Source organism: Halictus rubicundus, chromosome 8 (assembly GCF_050948215.1).
Source record: "Halictus rubicundus isolate RS-2024b chromosome 8, iyHalRubi1_principal, whole genome shotgun sequence".
In the NCBI taxonomy this organism is placed as follows: Eukaryota; Metazoa; Arthropoda; class Insecta; order Hymenoptera; family Halictidae; genus Halictus; species Halictus rubicundus.
Genome location: NC_135156.1, coordinates 945,514 through 968,097, shown reverse-complemented (window position 1 = coordinate 968,097; position 22,584 = coordinate 945,514). Strand labels below are relative to the sequence as shown.

The 22,584-nt window shown below is 42.2% G+C and overlaps 2 protein-coding genes and 1 long non-coding RNA gene across 12 annotated transcripts in view; 1 reads left to right on the top strand and 2 right to left on the bottom strand.

The window, feature by feature from the left end:
- The window catches only part of LOC143356654 (uncharacterized), a 707,545-nt gene that overhangs the window by 148,320 nt on the left and 536,641 nt on the right, over positions 1 to 22,584 (bottom strand). The window lies entirely within an intron of this gene.
- The window catches only part of Galphaq (G protein alpha q subunit), a 146,741-nt gene that overhangs the window by 52,747 nt on the left and 71,410 nt on the right, over positions 1 to 22,584 (bottom strand). The gene's annotated exons all lie outside the window — the stretch shown is intronic.
- LOC143356326 (uncharacterized) lies at positions 17,636 to 18,915 on the top strand. The gene is made up of 2 exons (XM_076791922.1): positions 17,636 to 18,382; positions 18,454 to 18,915. Exons 1-2 carry the CDS (start codon positions 18,315 to 18,317, stop codon positions 18,701 to 18,703), a joined length of 318 nt encoding a protein of 105 aa, XP_076648037.1. The 5' UTR covers positions 17,636 to 18,314; the 3' UTR covers positions 18,704 to 18,915.

Genomic DNA, 22,584 nt, shown 5'->3' with positions numbered 1-22,584 from the left:
CCGTTTAATACGTTGTTCATTCATTCCACCTCTCCTTTAATCATAAAGCGAAAATCGAGAGCTATGAAATCACGGTTTTGGCTTTGTTTCTGAATCTGATTATTATTCGACGTCCTTTTACACTTACCTAAGAACCTAGGAAAATTTAGAAAAATTTGAAATATTTTGAACGATTCTAATATAGTACACTTCTTAATAAATATCTTATGACTGTGAGCACTTCGAGTCTTGCCTGTCCTATGAATCGCCTATATCGTTTGCAGAGGAGGTTGGCGGCAAATAGTAGGTACAGGTATGTATATACATATATATAGGGTGTCCTAAAAACGTTGTATTTCCTTGAGAGGGGTGATTCCTGAGATCTTTTGAAGTAACTTTTTTCTTTGCAAAAATGTTTCCCGCGGCTTCACTATGGAGATATTAATGAAAAACACGGACCAACCAGGGTGCGGCAACAGCGAACGGATTCCGGCACGGTCATTGCCAACGCCACGCTCAGCGGGACCAGTCGCCGAAGAATTTAAAAAACACTGAGATTAGAAACATATTTTTCGAAAGGAGAAAACATCGAATCTCCGGTGTTTAAGAAGATAACGACAGAACACTGATCTATGTTGCTTCCAAAATTTTTTGACTTTGCTAATAATAATTAATTTTAGAAAACAGTGCAGCGAAAAGTATATGTGGAGAATGATTTTATAGTAAGGAATGTAAATCTTTGTATATGCGGAAAAAAGATATTTGTGCAGACTAGTCATCAGTGCGTCGTAGATGGCACTTAGCTTCCGGGCAGAATAACTATATGTGTATTCTTCTAAGTGTATAAATTGTTGTAAAATCAGTCAGGATATAACTAGAATTTCCGTATGTATGTACATATGTATAGTAGACCGAAGTGACTTTAATTTATTGATTATACAGACAATTATCCGCGACATAAACCTAGTACTCGAATTGCCTTAAAATGATGTTATGATCTTCTAGGCTAGAGGTGCCAAGCCATAGTCGCCAGATGACAGGAGGAAGCACGAATTGAGGGGAAAATGTTACCCTTTCTCTGCCAGTACCGGGTTAGTCATGTGAAATTGTGACACAGACACCACGCAGACGGAAGTCGTCACGTGATCGAGACGTGGCGGAAGCGTGGGAGAATAGCGAGATAGAAGGGAAAATTAGAGTGGGGGAACAAGTCTTGATCTGGTGACTATATGCCCACAGGCTGCAAGCGGCCCGTGCCGCCACTTTGTCCGGTGCGACGTAAGGGGAGAGGTCCCCTTCATATCGCACTCTTCGAACAGACCACGGTGTTTTGCTTTTATAGGCGTTCGAAAAGTGCGATGTGGAGGAGATCTCTTCCATTACGTTGCACTGGATGAAGTAGCGGCACGGCCCTCTTGCGGACTGTGGGCCGTTGCAAGCTTGTCACCTCTGCTCTGGGCTATGGATATAAACCATATTTAGGTAATAAATACCAATATCGTGTTAGCACAAAAATTATACGAAAATAGCACAGACATGGTCGGGACAATGCGAAGAAACAGACCCAAGCGTGGCATGCTGTCAGACGTACTCTTCGCTGTACTAATGCAAGTATAGCATGTCACCGTAATACAACAAGTACAGTGAATAAATGCTGTGCTTTAAAGTTAATACTAGAAGCTGCAGCACGAATAAAACGTTAAAAGACTACAAGATTTTCTTGAATTCATTTAATGTACACTAACAAGATTTTCTTGAATTCATTTAATGTACACTAACAAGATGGTAGAAAATTGGACAGTATGTTATTGCTTTGAATTTCTTGAAAAACCTATTGCGCAACATGGGCCTCCATAAAATGTAGAGACTAGACATGTACATCGGCAAATCATAATCTACGTGTATAATCTACAACCACAGTATCCCTTTGGCTATTAATTGCTCAAAAAACACCGCGATTCGTTGTACGAACATTTTCCGGACTATTATAAGTACAGTGGTTTTTCGATATATGTCTACAACACGGGTTTACCCAGGGGCATATATCGGCTAGAAGATAGAAAGGGACAGTGAAACTCGAATAGCCTCGGTCAACGAGGAGTGTAAACATAATACGGGTCGGGTGTATCGATGTGGGACCACTCCTAATCCAATAACAAAACTTCTTTACTTTTCATTATTTTTTATAGGACTTCCACCAACATATTCGTGGCATTTTTCCAATGAGAATGATACTACTATATATAAATATGATATAATTCTTTAATTGTCTCCAAAATTAATTTAGAATCATTGCTTTTTCTTAATAATCGCGTAAGACGCAATCGCGACATTCCATATTGACTGCGGGTGGACATGACGAGTGCTGATGAACGGGTTCCCCGGTCAATGGTTCTGATATTTTCGTTATGTTCGTCTGTGGAACGTAGTTTGCTCAGATAAATGATTTGATTCCATGAAGGTATGAAATTTGTATTTCAAAATTATCGACAATTTTTTAATAGTAACAACACAGTTTTACTAAAGGTACAGCTTGAAAGAAACAAGAAAATTTTAGTCTTTTATTCGTCTTCAGAAGAACAATGCTAATGCTTTACTTGCATTTACTACTAGGATCAAGGAACTGCGGTTGTATAGGTTCAGCAAATTGTTTTACTTGTTACCACAGCAAAATAACTATTTTGAGAGTTCTAAAAAAATGTACAATCTACAGATGTCTTTCGAAGGTCTACAGCAGTGTTGGGCACATTTTCCTCAATTAAAGCAAAACCGTCCCCACCATAGTACCCACTGTACCCATCCAGTAAGCGCCGTTACCATAGAAAAAGGACGCGTTTCGCCTGTCGCGAGTAGCTACGAAAAAAAGGTTGGTGCGGGATGCAAGCGTTTGAGGTACCTCAACGTGCCTAGCACTGGTCTACAGCAGTGTCGCCTGATCAAGACTTATTCCCCCACTCTAATTTCCCCTTCTATTGCGCTATTCCCTCAGTTTCCGACAATTTTCGTAACTGTCGTGCATACCCCGGTACTGGCAGTGAGAGAGTAACTTTTTCCCCTCAATTCGTGCTCCCTCCCCTCATCTGGCGACACTGGTCTACAGTTTACATCATTTGAAGGACGCCCTGAGGTCTATTTTTTATCAGCTGCAATAATAGGATATTACAAATACCATTGTTATAAAAACTGTGCAAATATTACAGTATTAAAAGAAACTAATAATCCTGTATTGTTAAGGAATCCACCCGTTCAAAACCTCCGGTCAGCGAGTCGAGTCCTTCCAATAGTGGATCGATCTACGTACCGATCTACACACCGCTCTACGCATCGGTCACGCGCATCGATCAGTAGCGCCACACTGATCCTTTATAATTACGATATGATCCTGTTGTCGGATCCTTCTTCTTCTTGTTCGAGCTTTCGAACGTACAGCATCGTTAACGCGCCTATCGCAGTTTGTGAATCGTTCGTGCTCTTAACTTGCAGTTTAATTTCCGAATTCGTTAATCGTCGCTTCCGTGTGTCTCGCGGGTTTCTCGTGTCCGACGTGTACATACTTCGAGAGCGGCATTCGTCGATTAATAAAGATACTTACGTGATCAGTGAGCCTGCACTTTTTCACCAAACTACCATTGTATATCCTCGTCGGGATAGTTCTACCTATCCACCCTCGTCATCGCCACGCGGGAACATTGGTGTGGTGAAAAGAACGCGTTCGATCTGTGACGACAGTTGGGCGATTCGTTGAACATTCAAAGTTGAAATACACATGTCTGTTGCTAATAGCAAATCATGGGTGACCTTAAGACGCTTCTTCAACAACAAATCGACGCAGCTCGTATTGTCGAGCGTACTCTTCACAACTTCAAGAAACTCGACAGAGTAAAATTAACGGTCGCCACCGTTCGAAATCGAATCGCACGGCTGAGCGAATCCTTCGCCGAGTGGCAAAGTGTGCACAAGCAGATATCTGCTGCTGCAACGGACGCGGAGCGTTTCAGCTTGGGGTACTTCACGCAGGATCGCTTCATGGCCTTGCACGAGTTTCTCCTGGAGACATCGGACTATATGGCGGAAACTCTTTCCCGGCTGGCACCTGCCGACTCCTCAGGTACTGAGTCGATGCGTCCAGAAACAGGACCTACCTCGCAACCCAGTGAAGTCTCGAATCGATTGCCAACACTTAATCTCCCGCAATTCTCTGGAGCCTTTGATGAGTGGGAAACCTTCCGTGATCGCTTTTCATCCGTGGTCAAACATTTTTTTCGTTTTCAAAAGATCGTTTTCAAACATATCTCGATTCCAGTATTTGTTGGCGTGTTTGAAAGGCGCGGCTAGCGACCTCGACGAGAACATCGCGATAACCGATGCGGGCTATACAATTACTTGGGATATTCTGGTAGAGTGTTATGACAACAAGCGACTGCTAGTGTCAACACATTTAGAAACTCTGTACGACCTTCCACAAGTTCGTTCTGAGTCGGCCGATCAACTGCGAAGCCTTCGCGACAAAGCCAACAAGGCAGTTAAAGCTTTAAAAAATCTCGTGCGTCCCGTGGACCAAAAAATCTAGATTCTGATTCGCGTAAGGCTTGGGAGTTGAAGCTCGGCAATAGTTAAAAGTTGTCCGACATTTCGTGATTTAGATATATTTTTACAATCGCGAATACGCGCGTTACAAAAAATCAAGCCGTCCACGTCGGTATCGGAATTTTGGATCGCAGGCGTGGCAACCAAATCGAGCCGTTTTCGTGCTCCGTCATTATACGGTGCCGTGGTCGCGAAAAGCCCGTGTGATCTACGCAAAGCGAATTATACGCTCGTACACTGCGCGTCGTTGAAAGGTACATTCGCCGCACAACGGTTCGAGAACGCGAAAGGGATAAACCGGTGCATAAACTGCTTAAGCATGCACCATCCGACGAAAAAATGTGCTAGCTCGTATAACTGCTCCATTTGCAAACGACGTCATTACACGTTGTTAGATTTCAACAACTCGACTGCGTCATTAACCGGTACCGCGTCATCGACTAATGCTGCGTCACCGACCGATAACGACGACAACCTTGTCACATCACAGTCTGCGTCTTGCTCTGTCCCACGTGTCGCTGCCACACAGCACGTCTTGCTTGTGATTACATGGGTCGAACTGCGATCACCGTCTGGCCGTTCCGAGAAAAGTCGCGCTCTACTCGATCCAGGTTCGGTCGTGTCTATAATGTTCGAGAATTTAACACAACGACTCCGACTCCCGCGCTCTCGCGTTTCCGTCAGCATCACCGGACCGCTTACGTATTACGCTCGTTATCAAACTATTTGCCACATCGAGTGACTACCGACGTCAGGATCTCTCATATTCGTGATCTGGAATTTGCGGACGAATACCCCTTTGACTCGGCTCCAATAGAGCTAATTATCGGGACGGATCAGTACGGGCTGCTCCTTTTAGAAGGTTTGCGAAAGGGCACGGTGAATGAACCTACGGCTCACAACGCCACGTTAGGCTGGATCCTTTCCGGTCCGGTTCCATCACCCGCGTCCAATGCTCCTACATCCGTCGCGAGCTTCCACTACAAGGTCTCGTTGAATCTCGATGCCGAACTTCGCCGATTTGGGGAATCGAGGAGTTACCGTTTGTCACGCGGCTCTCTTCCGCGGAGCAAAAATGCGTGGAACATTTTCAACCCACGCACACTGGAGCCCCGAATAGACAGTATATCGTTCGCTTGCCCTTTATTGTAAAACTTCCCATCGAAATTGGGCCTTCACTCGCCGCGGCGAACACCATGCTTTTAAGACAGGAAAATCGGTTACAACGAAATGCGCAGCATTCAGCGGAATATTCTCAGTTCTTAAGCGAGTATGATGGTCTCGGTCATATGGTCGAAGTCACGAAGTCGTCAACGGTTCCATCTCTTCAAACCGTGTACATACCGCATCACGCTGTCGTTCGTCATCACAGCGCTACAACACGGCTTTAAGTAGTCTTCAACGCATCCTCGAAAACAGGGAACGGGAAGTTATTAAACACTTATTGATCGGTCCCAAATTTCAAACAGACTTAGTCGCTGTAATTCTTTGATGGCGCCGCTATCGTTACGTCTTCATCGCAGACATTGCTAAGAGGTACCGGCAGATCCTCGTAGACCACAAGGACGGTGACTATCAACGGGTTTTGTGGCGATCTCCTACCGCGGAACCATTGCACCACTATCAGCTCTTGACCGTTACATACTGTGCCGGTCCCGCTCCTTATCTTGCTCTACGGGTCTTACAACAACTTGCGAAGGGCGAAGAGTCGAAATATCCTTTGGCACAGCTGGTTCTTCGCCATCAAATCTATACGGACGACTGCGTGTTCGGCGCGGACGGTTCGCGGTTAGCACATCAAACTCGTGATCACGTAACTGCTCTGTTGAAAACAGGTGGATTTAAATTGCACAAATGGGCTAATAATTGCCCTGCGTTAGTTGCCGATATTGGTCCCTCAGATCATGGCCTTGCCGTCAGCAAACCGCTGTTACCCGATGACAATGTAAAGGTCCTCGGTATCAATTGAAATCCCGAGAACGACTCATTTCGTTTCGATGTCGGAATTCGAAACGTCATTTTGGCAACCAAACGGAAATTCTTTCGACAATTGCACGATTCTACGACCTCGTTGTGGTCGTGGCAAAAATGCGAATGCAACGTTTCTGGTTGCAGAAGTGTGATTGGAACGAGATAATCCCAAACGAGCTCCGCGAAACCTGGAAAATGTATTGCACCCAAGTTCACCTTCTCCGATCGATGGTTCTACCTCGATGGACAGGACACAGGTTGAACATTCCTGAAACAGAACTGCACGGCTTCGCAGACGCTTCGCAAAACGCTTCTGCCGCAGTTGTTTACTCTCGCGTGACAACGAACAATGGAGATATTCTCATCTCTCTTCTTGCTGCGAAGTCTAAAGTGGCTCCGCTCAAATCCGTCACAATTACGCGCCTTGAGCTATACGGAGCTTTGCTTCTTTCTCGTTTGATGGCATTCATACGAGCTTTGCTCGAGGACTCTGCGTGCGAGATGCACGGCTGGATTGACTCCACAATTACCCTCGTATAGATAAGCCAACCTGCTTCGAGCTGGAAAACGTTTGTCGCGAACCGAGTCGCGAACATTCAGGAACTAGTGCCAAAATTTCAATGGCACCATATTCAATCGAAGGAAAATCCCGTCGACTGCGCCTCTCGCGGAATGAGTGTCCTGCAGTTTGTGAACCACTCATTATGGTGGCATGGTCCGAGGTAGCTCAAATCGCCATCTACCTCGTGCCCCTGCGAAATACCGCCACTCTCGGTAACGACTACTTTGGAGAAACGTCTCCCTACCGCCTTCATGCGGTCACTCAACTATAACCGTGGGATCTAGCCATGCGATTCTCAAGTTGGCTCACGCTTCTCCGCGTGACTGCATGTGTGTTTGCGTTTCATCGCGAAACTGCGGTCACCCATTAGCCATCCCAGATCGTCGTTATCGGTCACGGAAGGTCAATCTGGAAACTGCCCAACTCCAAACGCGCTGCTCACAATAGAAATTCGGCGAGCGCGAACGTACTGGCTTAAATCAATTCAACAAGCGGTACAACCAGTCGAATTTCGGCGTTTGTACGATAAGCTTCCTCTCCCGCGTTAAACCTGTACCTCGATTCGGAAGGACTGATTTGCGTTGACGAACGGCTTCGGAATGCAGCATTACCCGAGGAAACCTAACATCCGATTCTCCTTGTTTCGCATCCTCTCGTTTCGCTGCTCATCAGCCACCTGCACCAGACCTTGCTACATGCAGGCCCTCAATTAACGGTCCTACTGTGCTGTATCAAGTGTTATATCGATGCGTAAAATGCGCGCGACAAAACGCGAAAATTCCGTCCAAATTGATGGGGGAGCTTCCGTCGGTGGGAGTTACTCGCCCAGAAAGTGCGTTCTTACACTGCGGCGTGAACTATGCGGGTCCCATCCCCGTCCGAACGATCCTCGGTCGCGGACACAAATCGACAAAAGCGTATGTCGCGCTGTTGATATGTCTGACAAATCGCGTCGTGCACATCGAATTGGTAGAGTCCTACATAACCGATGCGTTCATCACGTGTTACGATCGTTTCAGTTCGTGTCGCGGTTTACCTGTCGCCATGTATAGCGACAATGGAACTACGTTCCGAGACGCCAATAAGGAAGTGACCGCGACGTTCCGAACCGCCACGCGCAAGCCGAATCTGCTTAACAAACTAGCGAGCGATCAGGTCGCATGGCACTTCATTCCTCCCGCAGCTTCGCATTTCGGCGGACTGCGGGAAGTCGGAATTCAAAGGATGGAACATCACTTGAAACGAGTCGTCGATGCGAACACTCTCACGTTCGACGAGCTGTATTGTGTCAGATCGAGGCCTGGATGAACTCCCGTCCGATCCGAACATCGATGATTATACAGTTGGCACAGCGATCACTACCGTTCCAGCCGCGACTCTTCTCGATGTACACGATTAGCGGCTGAGTCGTTGGCAGCTTTTAAAAAAATTGTACGAAAGGATTTGGAAATCGTGGTCGAATGATTATATTCATTCGTTACAACAGCGTACGAAATGGCGCATCGCACGCAAGTCATCTCGCGAAGGTGGGTCGTATCGTCCTTCTCCGAAACGCCCTTGCACCCCCGAGCAAGTGGGAATTTGCGCGGATAGTTCAATGTCATCCCGGCGCGGATAACATTACCCACGTAGTTACGGTGAAGACTGCCAACTCCGAGTGCAAACGTCCGCTCGTCAAGCTGTGTTTCCTCCCCGTGTATCTCTACGAAAACGACACCCGCGACCAGCAGAACGCGAATGAGACACAGCCCACAATGACCATTCGTTCCGTCGCGGCGAGCGGTCACACATGTACAAATTACGACGCGGCAGTTCGTCGCGACGAGCTTCAAAGAATGTCAAGCTTGCAGCGCACCCGCTTTGCCATATCTACTCCCTTTTGTAATCGGATGCATACTGCACTCGGTTGCGACCTCTTTGAAAAATTAACCGCTGTTTGAATTATAGCTGTTTTGACGAGTATACTCGTCATGACACAAAATATTGCAATTTCTTCATGACGAGTATACTCGTCAAACACAGTTAACTGGTTAAAAACCTCCGGACAGCGAACGCGAGTCCCTCGAATAGTAATCGCGAACACACATACGTAAACGCGAATCTATCTACGCACCGATCTACGCATCGATCACGCGCATCAATCAGTAGCGTCAAGCTGATCCATTATAATTACGAAATGATCCTGTTGTCGGATCCTTCTTCTTCTTGCTCGAGCCTTCGAACGTACTTGCGTGACCAGTGGGCCTGCACTTTTTCACCAAGATACCATTGTATAGTCTCGTCAGGATAGTTCCACTTATCCACCCTCATCATCGCGACATGTAAACATATATGATGTATCAGAATTTATTGTAATTCCTGTCTCCCCCCAATATTGTTTACAACGGTTGAGGTTCATTATTTTTACATCAGCGTATTTTATTGCTCCAGAAATTGAAAACTTCTAAAATATTCCGGAATTCTACGTTTTCTCAGAATATTGAGATAGGATTTTCAGATTTCCTTAAGGTTCTTACAGCTAACACAAAGATGTTGGAAAAAATATTGGATACATATTTTTTCACATTTGTCTGCTTGTATGTTTAGCGAGTGAAACGAGGCTTTAAAATAGAGAATGGGAATCTTTCTTCAAAAAATATCTTTACGATTGAAGGGGGATTCATTATATATAAAAAAGTGACGTAAGCAAAAGTTTTAAGAATTCAGAATTGGTTCCTTATGGCACCAAATTAGTGAAAAATGGGATGGTTCTTCTTGGAAATATAAAATGAAAGTTAAGAATAAAAAAATTTTCAATTTGTTCCCCGTTTTGAAGTTATTAACAATTTTCACATTTGATACGGCCATGTCGTTGGCGAGTAGGATTTCGGTGTACGGATACTTGAGTCGCGAATAAGGTTCTACAAACGCATATTTATAATTACTCGTGGAGTGAATATAACATTTGATGCTCAGAATAATAATGTTACTTACTTGTTTAACCACACACACACGTAGAAGAAAGCCATATACGCATACGAAACTTGCAAGGGTTCACGGGGGCTCAAACTGACGCTTCACTATGTCACCTGACAGTGACAGTGGCGCTAGTAGTGAAAAATGTCGGAACCGCGAGGTGCAGTTTCAGACGCCTCGTGACAGGCAGTACGCCGCCGAATATTACAAATTACTCCACGATAACGTACAAACAGGCATTTTGGAGACCGTATAATGCTAGATTGGACTTTTAGGAAACCAAATTGACCACTTCTGATTTGCTCATTGCGATATTGAAGCGTCAGTTTGAGCCCCCGTGAACCCTTGCAAGTTTCGTAAGCGTATGTGGGTTTCTTATATGTGTGTGTGGTTTTACAGAGTCATCAAGACGGCATGGTGACCCTCTTAAATTGTACGCGAAGAATATGATGTTATAATCTAACACATTTAAAAATAGTCAGATTTAAAAAATTGTCTAATAATACAATTTTGCGTGGAAAATTTCAAAGCAAGAATATAGGGGATAGTGGAGATAGCTGAACCATGGGGATAGTGGAACCACTAGAAACATTTCTTTTTCTTCTAGTAAGTTTCGGTTGCCTTGTTCAATTTAATTAGTTCTATGCATAATCTAACCTCACATGCGTTCGTAGAGGTGCGGAGTGTTTATTCCTGTTTATATTTGCAATACGAACTATTGTGATATAAAAACCGCTTTATTTCTGACGTTTTCATTATTTATAAAGTTTGTTGTCATCAATAAGTGGTCTTAAACGACATCAAATTTACTTTTACAATAGGTGCATTCCTATCCTGGTATTTGCATACTAACCTTTTCAAGTCGAAATATTTTTTCTTACTATATTTTGAAGACATTCGTAATTTGTTTATGGTCTATTGTGCTGAATGAACCACTGTTTGGGGGATATTTGAACCACTCTTTGACCTTGATTTTACCAGTCGCCAGAAGTAATACGGGGATTTCCAAAAGCAAATCAACAAAAGACTGAAACTCGGGGAAGAAAATGAAGAAGCATTGTCGCGACGGATACTCAAGAAAAAAATTGCTCGAAGAAAAGCAAAAGAAGAAAAATTTTCGTCAAAACCTGCCAAAAATTTGTTTGCATTGAAAAATAAAACAAAAACAAAGAAATAGTAAAAAAATTTGGCTACAATTGTTGAATGTATAGTGAAATCCCCAACAGAAGCAGCGACAATGAAAAAGAAATGACCGTTTTATGAAAATCTGCGTTTGAGTACATATGAATACGGTGGCGTCTTTACCAGTCAGAAACGCTTAAAAACATTCAACTTTACACACGTGAACCAGTGAATTTTTAACATTAAAACTTGGATTTTTGAATATCTGCAGGATTATATAAAAGAAAGTTAAAAATGTCTGGGTTGTCAACGTGAAGTTAAGCGATATAAAGACATCTCTTTTGATGTACCATTTAAGCGCTGCTGAATTTTTCAAGGTTCGAAAATTTATTTATTTGTAACGATAGGCATTCCTTTCCGCCTTTTTGTTTTACTGTGCATCATGCATTTGATAAATATGAATGTAGCAAGTTAAAAAAGTCAGGATGTGTATAGTAATTGTCCACATAGTATAAAGTATTTAGTTAATTTGGTTAATTGGATTATAACTGAAATTGTTTCTTGAATGTGAGTGTGTGTGTGCGCGCGCGCGCGTGTGTGATAATCTATAAATAAGTATGGAATTCACTTGTTCATACCATAAAGTCTATTGCGTAAAAACATTTCGAAGGCGTGAATGTGCGTCAGAATATTTCTGTTCGTCAAATATGACAAATCGGACTCGACGCTTTCGCACTATTCGGGCTGTATTACGTTGTTTGGAAATTGTCAGTATGAATTGGGTTGAGCAAGCACGTAGAGGCAGATAAGATATAATCTTAGGAATTTTAAGTGATGGACAACCCCTTGTTTATTGACGTCGGTAACTGCAGAACGCGTGAACGAATCTGTCACAATTGAGGCAAAACCGTACCCATCGTAACGCTCACTGTCTTCTTCCAGTAAGCGTCGTTACCATGGAGAAAAAAAGCGCTTCACTTGTCGCGAGCAGCTAAGAAGGTACGTACGGTAGGGCAACGAAGACACGAGACACCAGCCAACAAGGCGAAAGTATACGCTGCATGTAAGAAAGGTTGGCGGGGGAAGCCAGCGTCTGAGAGGCCTCAACCGTGCGCAGCACTGTATTAGAGCAACATACACTGTAGCTTAGGCCTGGTCAACTTGTGGCACGCGAGCCACAGATGCCTCCACTCCCTACTCCTGGGTGCCTACACCAAACTCCTGTGCAGTGTAGATGTACAAGCATATATTCGCAGTCATGTGGTCACGCGGTCCAAATCATGAAATAGTTGATAGTGGGGGAACCGGTACACTGTTAATGGGAGTCGTGAAGCGACAACGGAGAAGAAGTTGCCCGGGTCTATTGTAGCTCACTAAAATACTGCTTACGGCTGTGCTGGGCACGGTTGGGGCCCCTCATACGTTTGCTTCCCTCACCAACCTTTCTTTCATGCAGCGTGGATCTTCGTCGCGGGCAATGGTGTCTCGCATCTTCGTTGCCTCGCGGTAACGGCGCTTACGGGTAGGGGACAGTGGGTGCTATGGTGGGAACGGTTTTGCCTCAATTAAGGCAAACGTGCCCAGCACTAGCTTACAGAGTTAGTTGACGAATTTACAGGTGAAAGAACTTAAATTTGTAAAAGAAATAACACATAATATTATGTTTAAAACAAATGGATTCTTCTAACGAAGACAGATAATTGCGCCGTGGTAGGTGTTTATGGTCCACCGTACAATCCTTCTCAGTTTTAAGGGGGCCGGCAGGCATTTGGCCTTGACTGTCACGCTATGTTACGCTATGCCTTTTTTTCTAGACATTTTACGTCATTTAACACTAAATCTCTCGAAATTAAGAGAATCGTACAAAATCGTACAGAATGCATACAAACACGGTGGTATGCATTTTTAATTGATTACTTACTTATTTAAGACGTAAAATGTCTAGGAAAAAGGCACAGCGTAACATAGCGTGACAGTCAAGGCCAAATGCCTGCCGGCCCCCTTAATGCACGAAGTTATACAAGAATGTTGATCGCGCTATGTTACCGTATGACAAGAATATATATTTTAAAACTTCAGTATTCACATTTTTCAATGAATTGTTAACAGATATAGTCGGGAATGTTCTAGTTACAGCGTAAAGGGTTATGGACATTTCAAGGACTATATATGAACTTATTACTAATTGTTACTAATGCTACTGATCAGAACTAGAATAGTTCTTTATATATTAAACTATGTTTCCCTAAAGAGGAATATCCCGTTCACAGCATATCTTCTTTGTTTAATAATTAATTGTTCGATCAACATGGGGCGTGGACTTATTTTCAACATAAAAGTTTCTCGATTCTATGAGAAATTAAAAAATTTCATTTTACATTAGTGCTTGTGCAGCACATGTTTAAGAATACCGTGATAAGGGCTTAAAGTTTCAAAATGTTGATTACTACAACATCAATTAAACACTACAAAAATTCTGGTATATTTATATACATACATATAATTAGGTGTATGTTAAAATATCGAAGAAATTTGATGAAACTCATAGCTGCAATTGGTTTTTCCGAATTCTTATCACAACTTTCTGTATTTCAAGGTACTATTGGGCGGTGGTGCTGTAGCTGGAATGGTGAAAGCGCTTATGCCTTCCACGTCGACAGCTATCGACCCATTCCTGGATGGAATGGTCGGCTAGTGACTTGGTACTGGTGCTAGCGATGGCAGTGAAGGGTACACTTTACACACTAAAAAAATTCAAAAACTGCAAAAAATAATGGAAAATTCTAAGACTTTAGCATCTTCGATAAACAATATCTTTGAATAATTCGTACAAGCTGTTACCATAAACTTACTTCGTACATTAATAATTATATTAAATTAATAGGAAGACGTAGTCTGCGTTAAGGATGGTAACTCGCATAACTGGTTGAAAAAAAAATGATTTTGTTTTTGTAAGTCTATAATACTTCCGAAAAGTATGTGGGCCAAGTTATGAACCGATACTCAACATATTGACGGAGCTGTAGCCGATCTTTTCACCACGAGCCATGTTGATATGTCGGCGCATTATCTGGTAATTCCGATAAATATAATGAGGTCAATTGAGATTTGAATCTATGTGCTGATAATGTTCTAGTAATTAATAATAGCGTGTGCATTGGTCATATTGAGAAACAAACGGATGTATTTAAAATGTACTAAAGAATAACATTGACATTGCCAAATTATGAAAATGATCAGCACTTGATGTAAATAGTGCGTTATTTATATTGCATACGAGGTCATTTTCTACTATTTCTATTTTTGTGAAAAATAACCAATTTTATTACAATCTCGGCTTGCTTGTTATGAATATAACTATACCTAAATAATGGAATAAATTAAATGTTTAGATATTTGAAAACTTTTTTTTTAGATATTACAAGTATTAGTAGCTGGCGTCAATGGTAAGGTCACGCAGAGCTGCCTCCGTGAGGAATGTAGCCAGACCGGAGAAATTGAGGGGAATACAGTTGTCCTGCCTCTGTTATTACCGGTTGAGTCACGTGTCATTGTGACACATGCACGACAGAGACGAAACGCGTCACGTGAGTGGGCCGTGGCGGAAGGGGGGGTTATTGGGGGGGGATACTCGCCGCCGTAGAATGAGCAAGATAGAGTAGGGGAAGAGTCTTAATCTGTCTTCACTGCCTAGGATAGGCCCGGGGAACTGTCTGGAGGGGGGAAGGGGCGGGGGGGGGGGGTTTGTCTAGAAACTTATGTGGGAGGATGTCTCCAGGAGAGATAATAGCACGGTAGGGTACTATGAAGTGGTCAGTGGTGGGGGAACCTGCAGACCGGTAGCGAGGGCCAGGAAATAACTTGGGGAGTTCTGCATCGTGCAGGTTCGGACTGTTTCGGACGGGCGCGAGCGTATAGATTTTGTTCGAGTCCCGAACACATGTTATTCGCCCAAAGTATTGAGAGCTAGTTTGGGACCCAAAAACTTTCAGTTGTCCATATCACAGTTTTCTCTCGAAAAGCGGGAGTGGCTCAGGGCGGCTTCTGCCGTTTCTCGGATCAGGCTACCTACGCGGCGTAACTTCGATCTCGAGTGGGTCGAGGGTGAATAGACAGAATGTGCGAGAGGCTCGAATTTAGTGACAGACCATACAATTGACGGTCAAGCAGCGATAACTTTTGTTGGAAAAAGATAAAATATGACATACACATTTGTCGAGCGGACAACTTCAAAAGAAGAAGAGAGGATGGAAATTTTCTATCCTCGAAACAAATATTGGTGCCGTTTCTCGAGATAGAACTGTACTTACTGTTCGATAGTTGCCCCTGTACCGAGTACCACGTTATAAGACGCGGACGATATGCAATTAAGACACTACAACACAAACAATCTGAGCGTTTGAATGACTGGAAATTCATCAATGAAACTGACTTAAAAAGATTTGTGGACCTTATCTTATGGCTGGGATTAACGAGATTCTTCAAATTGTATCTATACTGATTCAACTTCTTCTGCGGATATTGTGTAGTGTGCGTTAACGAATTTTAGCAAAAGAGGACAGAATTATGTTAAACCAAAAGTTCTGGTGGAGATAGCTCTGGCGGAGAATGTTCTAGGTGGGCCGGTGCTTGTGAGTAATTGGTTGCCTTTTAGATTAGATCTGATCCGGAAGCAAGCATGCCCACGAGATAGACGTTGCGGACAACGGACAGCCGACAACCGACAGCCCAAGATGTCGAGTTCGTTGCTGGCTATGGTCTACATTACTGCAGGTTCGAGCAGAATCCAGCACCCTTGGACTGGCAACGAGTGGCGAGCAGTTGGTGACACCAGAGGTGACGATGCACGGGGCGATGCACCTCCGTAGAATAGATCTACCTCTACCCTTATCTTTCCGTCCAACTCTTCAGCGTTGTTTACAATTAGTTTGAAACGTTGCAAAAGTCAAAATACTATAAAACGTTTCCCTTCCGGGAACCTGCTTATCTCCACCACCTACTTGCAACCCGCAGTTGTATGTACAGGTAACACCAACGACAAAGTCGACTTCGCGAACTGTTTGCAACGGCTATCTCGTAAGCATGGCTGATCTAGGTAATGCATACAAGCTGGAGTATGGTACAAAAATTAGAAAATTGAACGAAAGCACAAGCTTGGGGATAGCCTTAGTGTCCTGCATACATATGTATACTTTCTACTTTCAGCTTTCGGACGCAACTCACGGTTCGATCTGTAGGAAAATTACCTAAAACGGTACGACTATGGGAGCTGGCGCGGCACACACTGGGCTGGATCGAAGATTTTAGTGACATTTTACCAAAAAATGAACCTTCTTATGCAGATGTCACTGTCCTCAAAAATAGAAGAATTAATAACATTAAATGCAAATCGTAGTTGTACCGAACTTTTAAACTTGGACATTTTACAATTTACATTTAATACCCGAAAAATGTACTTTTTTCGCAACATTTTGACGATCTTGCTTAATCTTTTATCTCAGTTTTTTCTAGAATAAACAGAATTATTTTCCGTTAAGAAATAATTATAATTGCAGCTACAGTTATTATATGCTATGTATTAAAAATGTAATGTTGTTACAATTGACAAGGAGTATCTGTTGAGTCCCAAATTGTTGAAATTCCATTTTTTAATTCGCGGAGCATCAAAAATTGCAAATATTGGGTACTTAGGACTGTCATAAAAATATATTAGGTTGGAGGGAAAGTTCTGTCGTATTTTAACCCTTTGAGCGCTATGAACCCATATATGGGTTCTCACACAACCATTCGTTTTTAGCTATGAACTCACATATGCGTTTTCACATAACCATTCGTTTTTGGCTATGAACCCACATATGCGTTCTCACGCAACCATTCGGACGACCGTCCATTTCTTTCGATACGAATGACGTAGAGCGATGAAATTTTTTTTAAATGAAAGCTGCAACTTTGTAGAATATGGGAAAAATAGAGAGATTGTGGTACGAACGTTTTTTAACCTCGAGAAAATTGACCACTGTGTGCCGCGTGGCGCACAATGGGCAATTTGGACGAAATTGGATTCAAAATCAAATTTCTTGTTCTATTCTAGTTAACAACTATTTAAATAAATACTGACGAACTGTTTCACCGCACAGATTGTCAGTTGATATTCTTTTTTTTTAGCATACTAATAAATTGTTATTTTGTTTGTTATAGCGTTTAAATTTCTTAACAACGTATTCCCCATTTATTACCACGACGAACTCTAAAAAGTCCTGGTTAACAACTTTTTAAATAAATACAGCATGTTCATTCTGCCTTCGTGCCGCCACGCCAGGAGCCTGTCAGGCACTAGCATTGGCCTGGGAACACCTGGGGTTCTGGTAGCAGACGACACGCTGTGCCTTTGTTCCGAGCCTCTCGAACCCTCTCAAGCACCCCAAAAATTACACCCCAAAATTCGTATAAACTGGGAAAAATTGTCAGGCTTGCTGGCCTGTGAGGTATGCATTGGACTTAAAGAGTCCGACTGTAAAGCCGGAAGATCCCGCGTCGATTACACAGGCGAGCGCATGTGACAGAACAGATCGGAAAGCAAGAGCTAATTTGATATTATCTATTGGATGATCAGAACTGAAACTTATAGACGGGTGTCAGACGACCCGTGAGGTATGGCGAAAATTACAATCTACTTACGCGTCAAAAGGGCCAGCGAAAAAGGCCACATTATTAACTAAATTAGTGTTATGTCGTATGTCGTAACATGATACAGGAAAGAGCAGAATATGCGAACAATATTTATGGTAACAAGGAAAAGAGAAATGAACTGAGGTTATGGCACGAGCAGTTGTCACTTGAGTATCAGAGACGTATTATACGAGGGTAAGTCAAAAATTATCTACATATTTCTATATATCTTTATACTTTTTTGAAGCACAGAAGTGAGGTTCTAGGACTTTTTCAGATGTATAAAAGACGCGTGGAAAAGCAGACAGGTCATAAGATAAAATGTTTACAAAGCGACAATGGATGGGAATATTATAATCAAGAGTTTGATTCGTTACTCAGGAACGAAGGTATACGGAGGCACCTTCCAGCTCCTTAAACGCCTGAGCAGAACCGGGTAGCCAAACGTAAAACTCGCAGTCAGATAGAAATGGCGAGATGTATGTTGCATGGTTTTCGGGCGGAGGTTATTTCTACCGCCAAGTACGTAAGAAACAGGTGCGTAATAAAGCGTCTTAGAGGAAAGAGTCTATTCGAGATGAAGATAGGAGTATTTATTGGTTATGCAGAGGAGTCAAAGGCTTATCGTATATAGACACCAGAGGAGAGAAATCACGCGATGTTAAAACTCTAGAGGAGAAAATGAAGGAGACTTTCATCATCGATGATAGCTGGGAGAAGAATATACAAATAATTGAGATGTCGGAAGAAGATATGGTCTGGAACAAGAGCAATGAGTTAGCGATGGAAGAACTCGAAACTAGAGAACAACAAAGGGAAAGTACACTTGAAACAGATTTAAAAAGCGACATTTTTTAACACAAGATTGGAGCACCAGGGAGGCCAAGGATTATACGTACTGGAGCTAGGAAACGACCTAGAAGAAAAAAACAAAACCAACCATTTACAAAATGGTGGATGTTCTTACGGTATCAACTGACGTTGAAAATCAAGGAGAGGAAAGTACAATAGAACCGAAGAGGAAGAAACAGGTGAGCAGATTGGTGAATTAGATAAAAATGAAGTACAAATCGTAGAATATTTAGCAGAACTTCGCATGGAAGAAGCTATGTCTAGTGAATTTAGGTCACAATGGAGAGAAGCGATTAAAAGTTAAGTAAAGAGACTTCTAATGAATAAAACGATTGAACTCTTCTAACGAACAAGGTTAATGCTGATGGAGCCCTGTACAAGAGAAAAGTCAGGATATTAGCGAAAGGGTATAACCAGCGCCCAGGAGTAGACTTCACGGAGACATTTGCACCTGTGACAAGACTGCATTCTATTAGGCTACTACAAGCCGTGGCCGCAAAAAAAAAAAAAGGACATGGTGATAGAACAATTGGGTATCACCAATGCTTATTTGAACGAAAAGCTTAATGAACAAGTGTAATTGGAAGTTCCGGAATTATTTGGAGAACGTCTCCGAGAAATTGCAGATGACACAAGGGAGACTAAGAAATTATTAGGAGCAGTCAAAAAGATGCTAAACCATCTAAATGAAGAAAAAGACAAGATTTGTCGTGTACATAAAGCAACATATGTGCTGAAACAGGCAGCTATATAATGGAACGAAGAACTCGATAAAGTACAGAAACGAAGCGGATTTACGCCTGCAGTAGCTGACCCACGTGTATATCATGAAGTGATAGGTTTCACATCTGTACTCATAAAGAGCATAGGTATACGTGGATAACATGTTTATTATTTCCGAAGATCAAAGACCAGCATTAGCTATGAGACAAGCCAAGTATTGTCTCGGTATCGAGATAAATACTTCCTGGAGCGCTTTGGAATGGATAACTGCAACGTGATTGCAACCTCAATGGACAAAGATACAATACTTGAAAAACGAAGGGTGGATGATAAGTGTAAGAGGAGGCCTTACCGAGGCGCCTTGACTTATTTATTAGGAGTTACAAGGTCTAATATCGCGCAAGTTCAATGGACAGCTGCTAAACGAATTTTAAGATATTTGAAGTTAACCAAAGATTATAAAATTTGTTGCAGGAAAGAGAAATCACAGGTTCTAGGACATGTCGACACCGACTGGGGTAGATGCAGATTAGATCGGCGGTCGTACATTGGATACGTATTCACCTATGCAGGAAGACCAATGTGCTGGAAATCACAGAAGCACAGGATTGTGGCTCTCTCTACCACAGAAGCAGAATATATGGCATCGGCGGGTGCTGTAAAGCAGAGGTGCCAAATTAGCGGCCTACGGGACGCACAAGGCCCGTGCCGCCACTTCATCCAGTGCGACGTGAAGGGAGAGATACGTCCCACATTGCAGTCTTCGAACGGAGCCACAGTGTTTCGCTCTAAACCTCGGTTCGAAGAATTAGAGTGGAGGGGACCTCTTCCCTTACGTTGCAGTGAATGAAGTAGGGGGTACGGCCCTCGTGCGGCTCGTGGGCCGCTGAAAGCTTGTCAGCTCTGCTGTAAATAATGCATTGTACCTGAATTTGCGTGATTTATCCGAGATAGTTATATTCAATGATAATGTAGGAGCCATACTATATAATTTTCTAAGAGAGACTTTAAAGAGAAAAACTATTAGTGTACAGCATGTAAGAACTGAGGAAATAGCGGATGTTCCGACAAAACCCTTAACTAAAGAAAAACATTATTTCAGTATTGAGAATTTAAATGTTAAGGAAACTTGTTAAATGTACGTATGTATGTGGAGGCTTGTATTGAGACGAGGTATTGGAACTTTTGATGTATTGAGTTGGCAATTCAGGCCTGTACTTGCGTGTATCGTTTGTTTTGCCGTCGCGTCGCGTGACTCGCCGGTACCGATCGATCGTTCACTTCTCGTGTGCCGAGCCTACGTACTACACGTGCTTCACACGTTATGTCTGTTTCTCGTTCTTTACTTTCCTTGCTAACAAAATACAAAATTAACTTGACTTCGTTAAGCAAGGATGAGGTTCATTGGCACGATGGCAATACTGCAAGGCTATTCTTTTCTAATGCAGAAACTGCACAAATTAAAGGAATTGACATAGAACTAATTAAAAAATTCCATACAATACTGCAAGTAATTCCATTGTCAAAGGCAATATATGCTGACAAGTTTCGTGCATACAGATACCGAAAATACCGCAAAATATTTCGTCGACCATTATGGATTATATGCCAGCCTCCGTTTACAAATTTTGAATACATGGCACGGATATAATAAAACATGCGTTACTTCCGATTGGGCAGTTGTCGGAAGAAGCCCAGCACACAAAACATGAAGATTTTAAAAAGTTTTGAAATTACAACACCCCGAAAATTCCACAAACAGCAACAAACGAAGACATACTTTACACACTGTTATCAACATTTAACCCATGCATATCGACAACAAGACTAAAATCACGTAAAAAGAAAAGAAAATTATTAGATCCAGAAACTATTCAGTTACTTAAATACGGACAGCAGAACTCAATCTTTGACTTCAAAAATCAAATGGTAAGATTATATCCTTGTCATACATATAATGGAGATTTCATTACAGCGTTCGGTCTTAGTTATTTAGATATTCGCAACAAACTGTTAGTTCCACTAGAGCAAATTTCGGCAATTTGAACGAATTTTGGTTAGGTTTGGAGTGGGCGCGGATACAGAACTCTGTCCCATCCCCGCCCTAAAACATATGTTCCGTTAGTTAAAAACGACAGAATTCGCTGTAGTAAGTGTCAGTAGTTTCTTGTAAATAGGCTCGAAAACGAAGGCTGAGCGGCGGTAACATGTATAGGAAAAAATTCTTCAGAATGAAGACCTTGACAACATTTTGCAAAATATAAAATCGGTGGAAACATAAGGCAAAAATTGGAAAACGCAAATATAATAAAGGACGGCTTTGAACGTGAAACCAATCATTTGTTTATCGAACCATTTCCGGATATATCATTTAAAACTTTGATGTGCATAATTCAGAAGTGGATTAAATCAGGGCCTACAATTATATCCGATCGGTGGAAATCATATGTTTCTTACATGAAAATGTAAGCAATTTTTAAATTGTTTCTACAGAATTTTTATTTCGACGACAATACGACTTTAATACAAGAATAGTTGGATTTTTCGACATAATGGCTGAAATTTTTCCAATTTCTATTAATAATAATTGAATAACATTTCGTAAAAAATGAATAATATTTTTTATTTAAAATTTAAAATCAATATCCAAACAACTTGACAACATAATTCAAGGTCATCGGAATCGGTGAGGTATCGCTAATCTGCATAATTACCAAAATTCATAACATACTCAAAATAAATATTGTCGATGCGCCGATAAACCACGCTACCAACAAAAACTTTTATACGTTGTTAAAAAGGGAGTATTTTTTAATATTTTTCTGTGCAAACCACACTTAGATATCTTTAATGGTTCAAAAGTTATACCAAAATGTCACTAAACTCTTCGGTCCAGCTCACTATGCGTACAGCGTCGCCAGATAAGGGGAGGGAGCACGAACTGAGGGGAAAAAGTTGCCCTCTCCCTGATAGTACCGGAGTATGCATGACAAAGACGAAACGCGTCACGTGGGGAATAGCGAGGTAGAAAGGGAAGTTAGAGTGGGGGGACAAGTCTTAATCTGGTGATATAAAGAAAGAAGAAGTAAACTGATAGTAGCCAAATTGCAAAACTGGGATATGAAGGGACAAGATTCAAAGGGAGACTAGAAAATTAGCGAGAG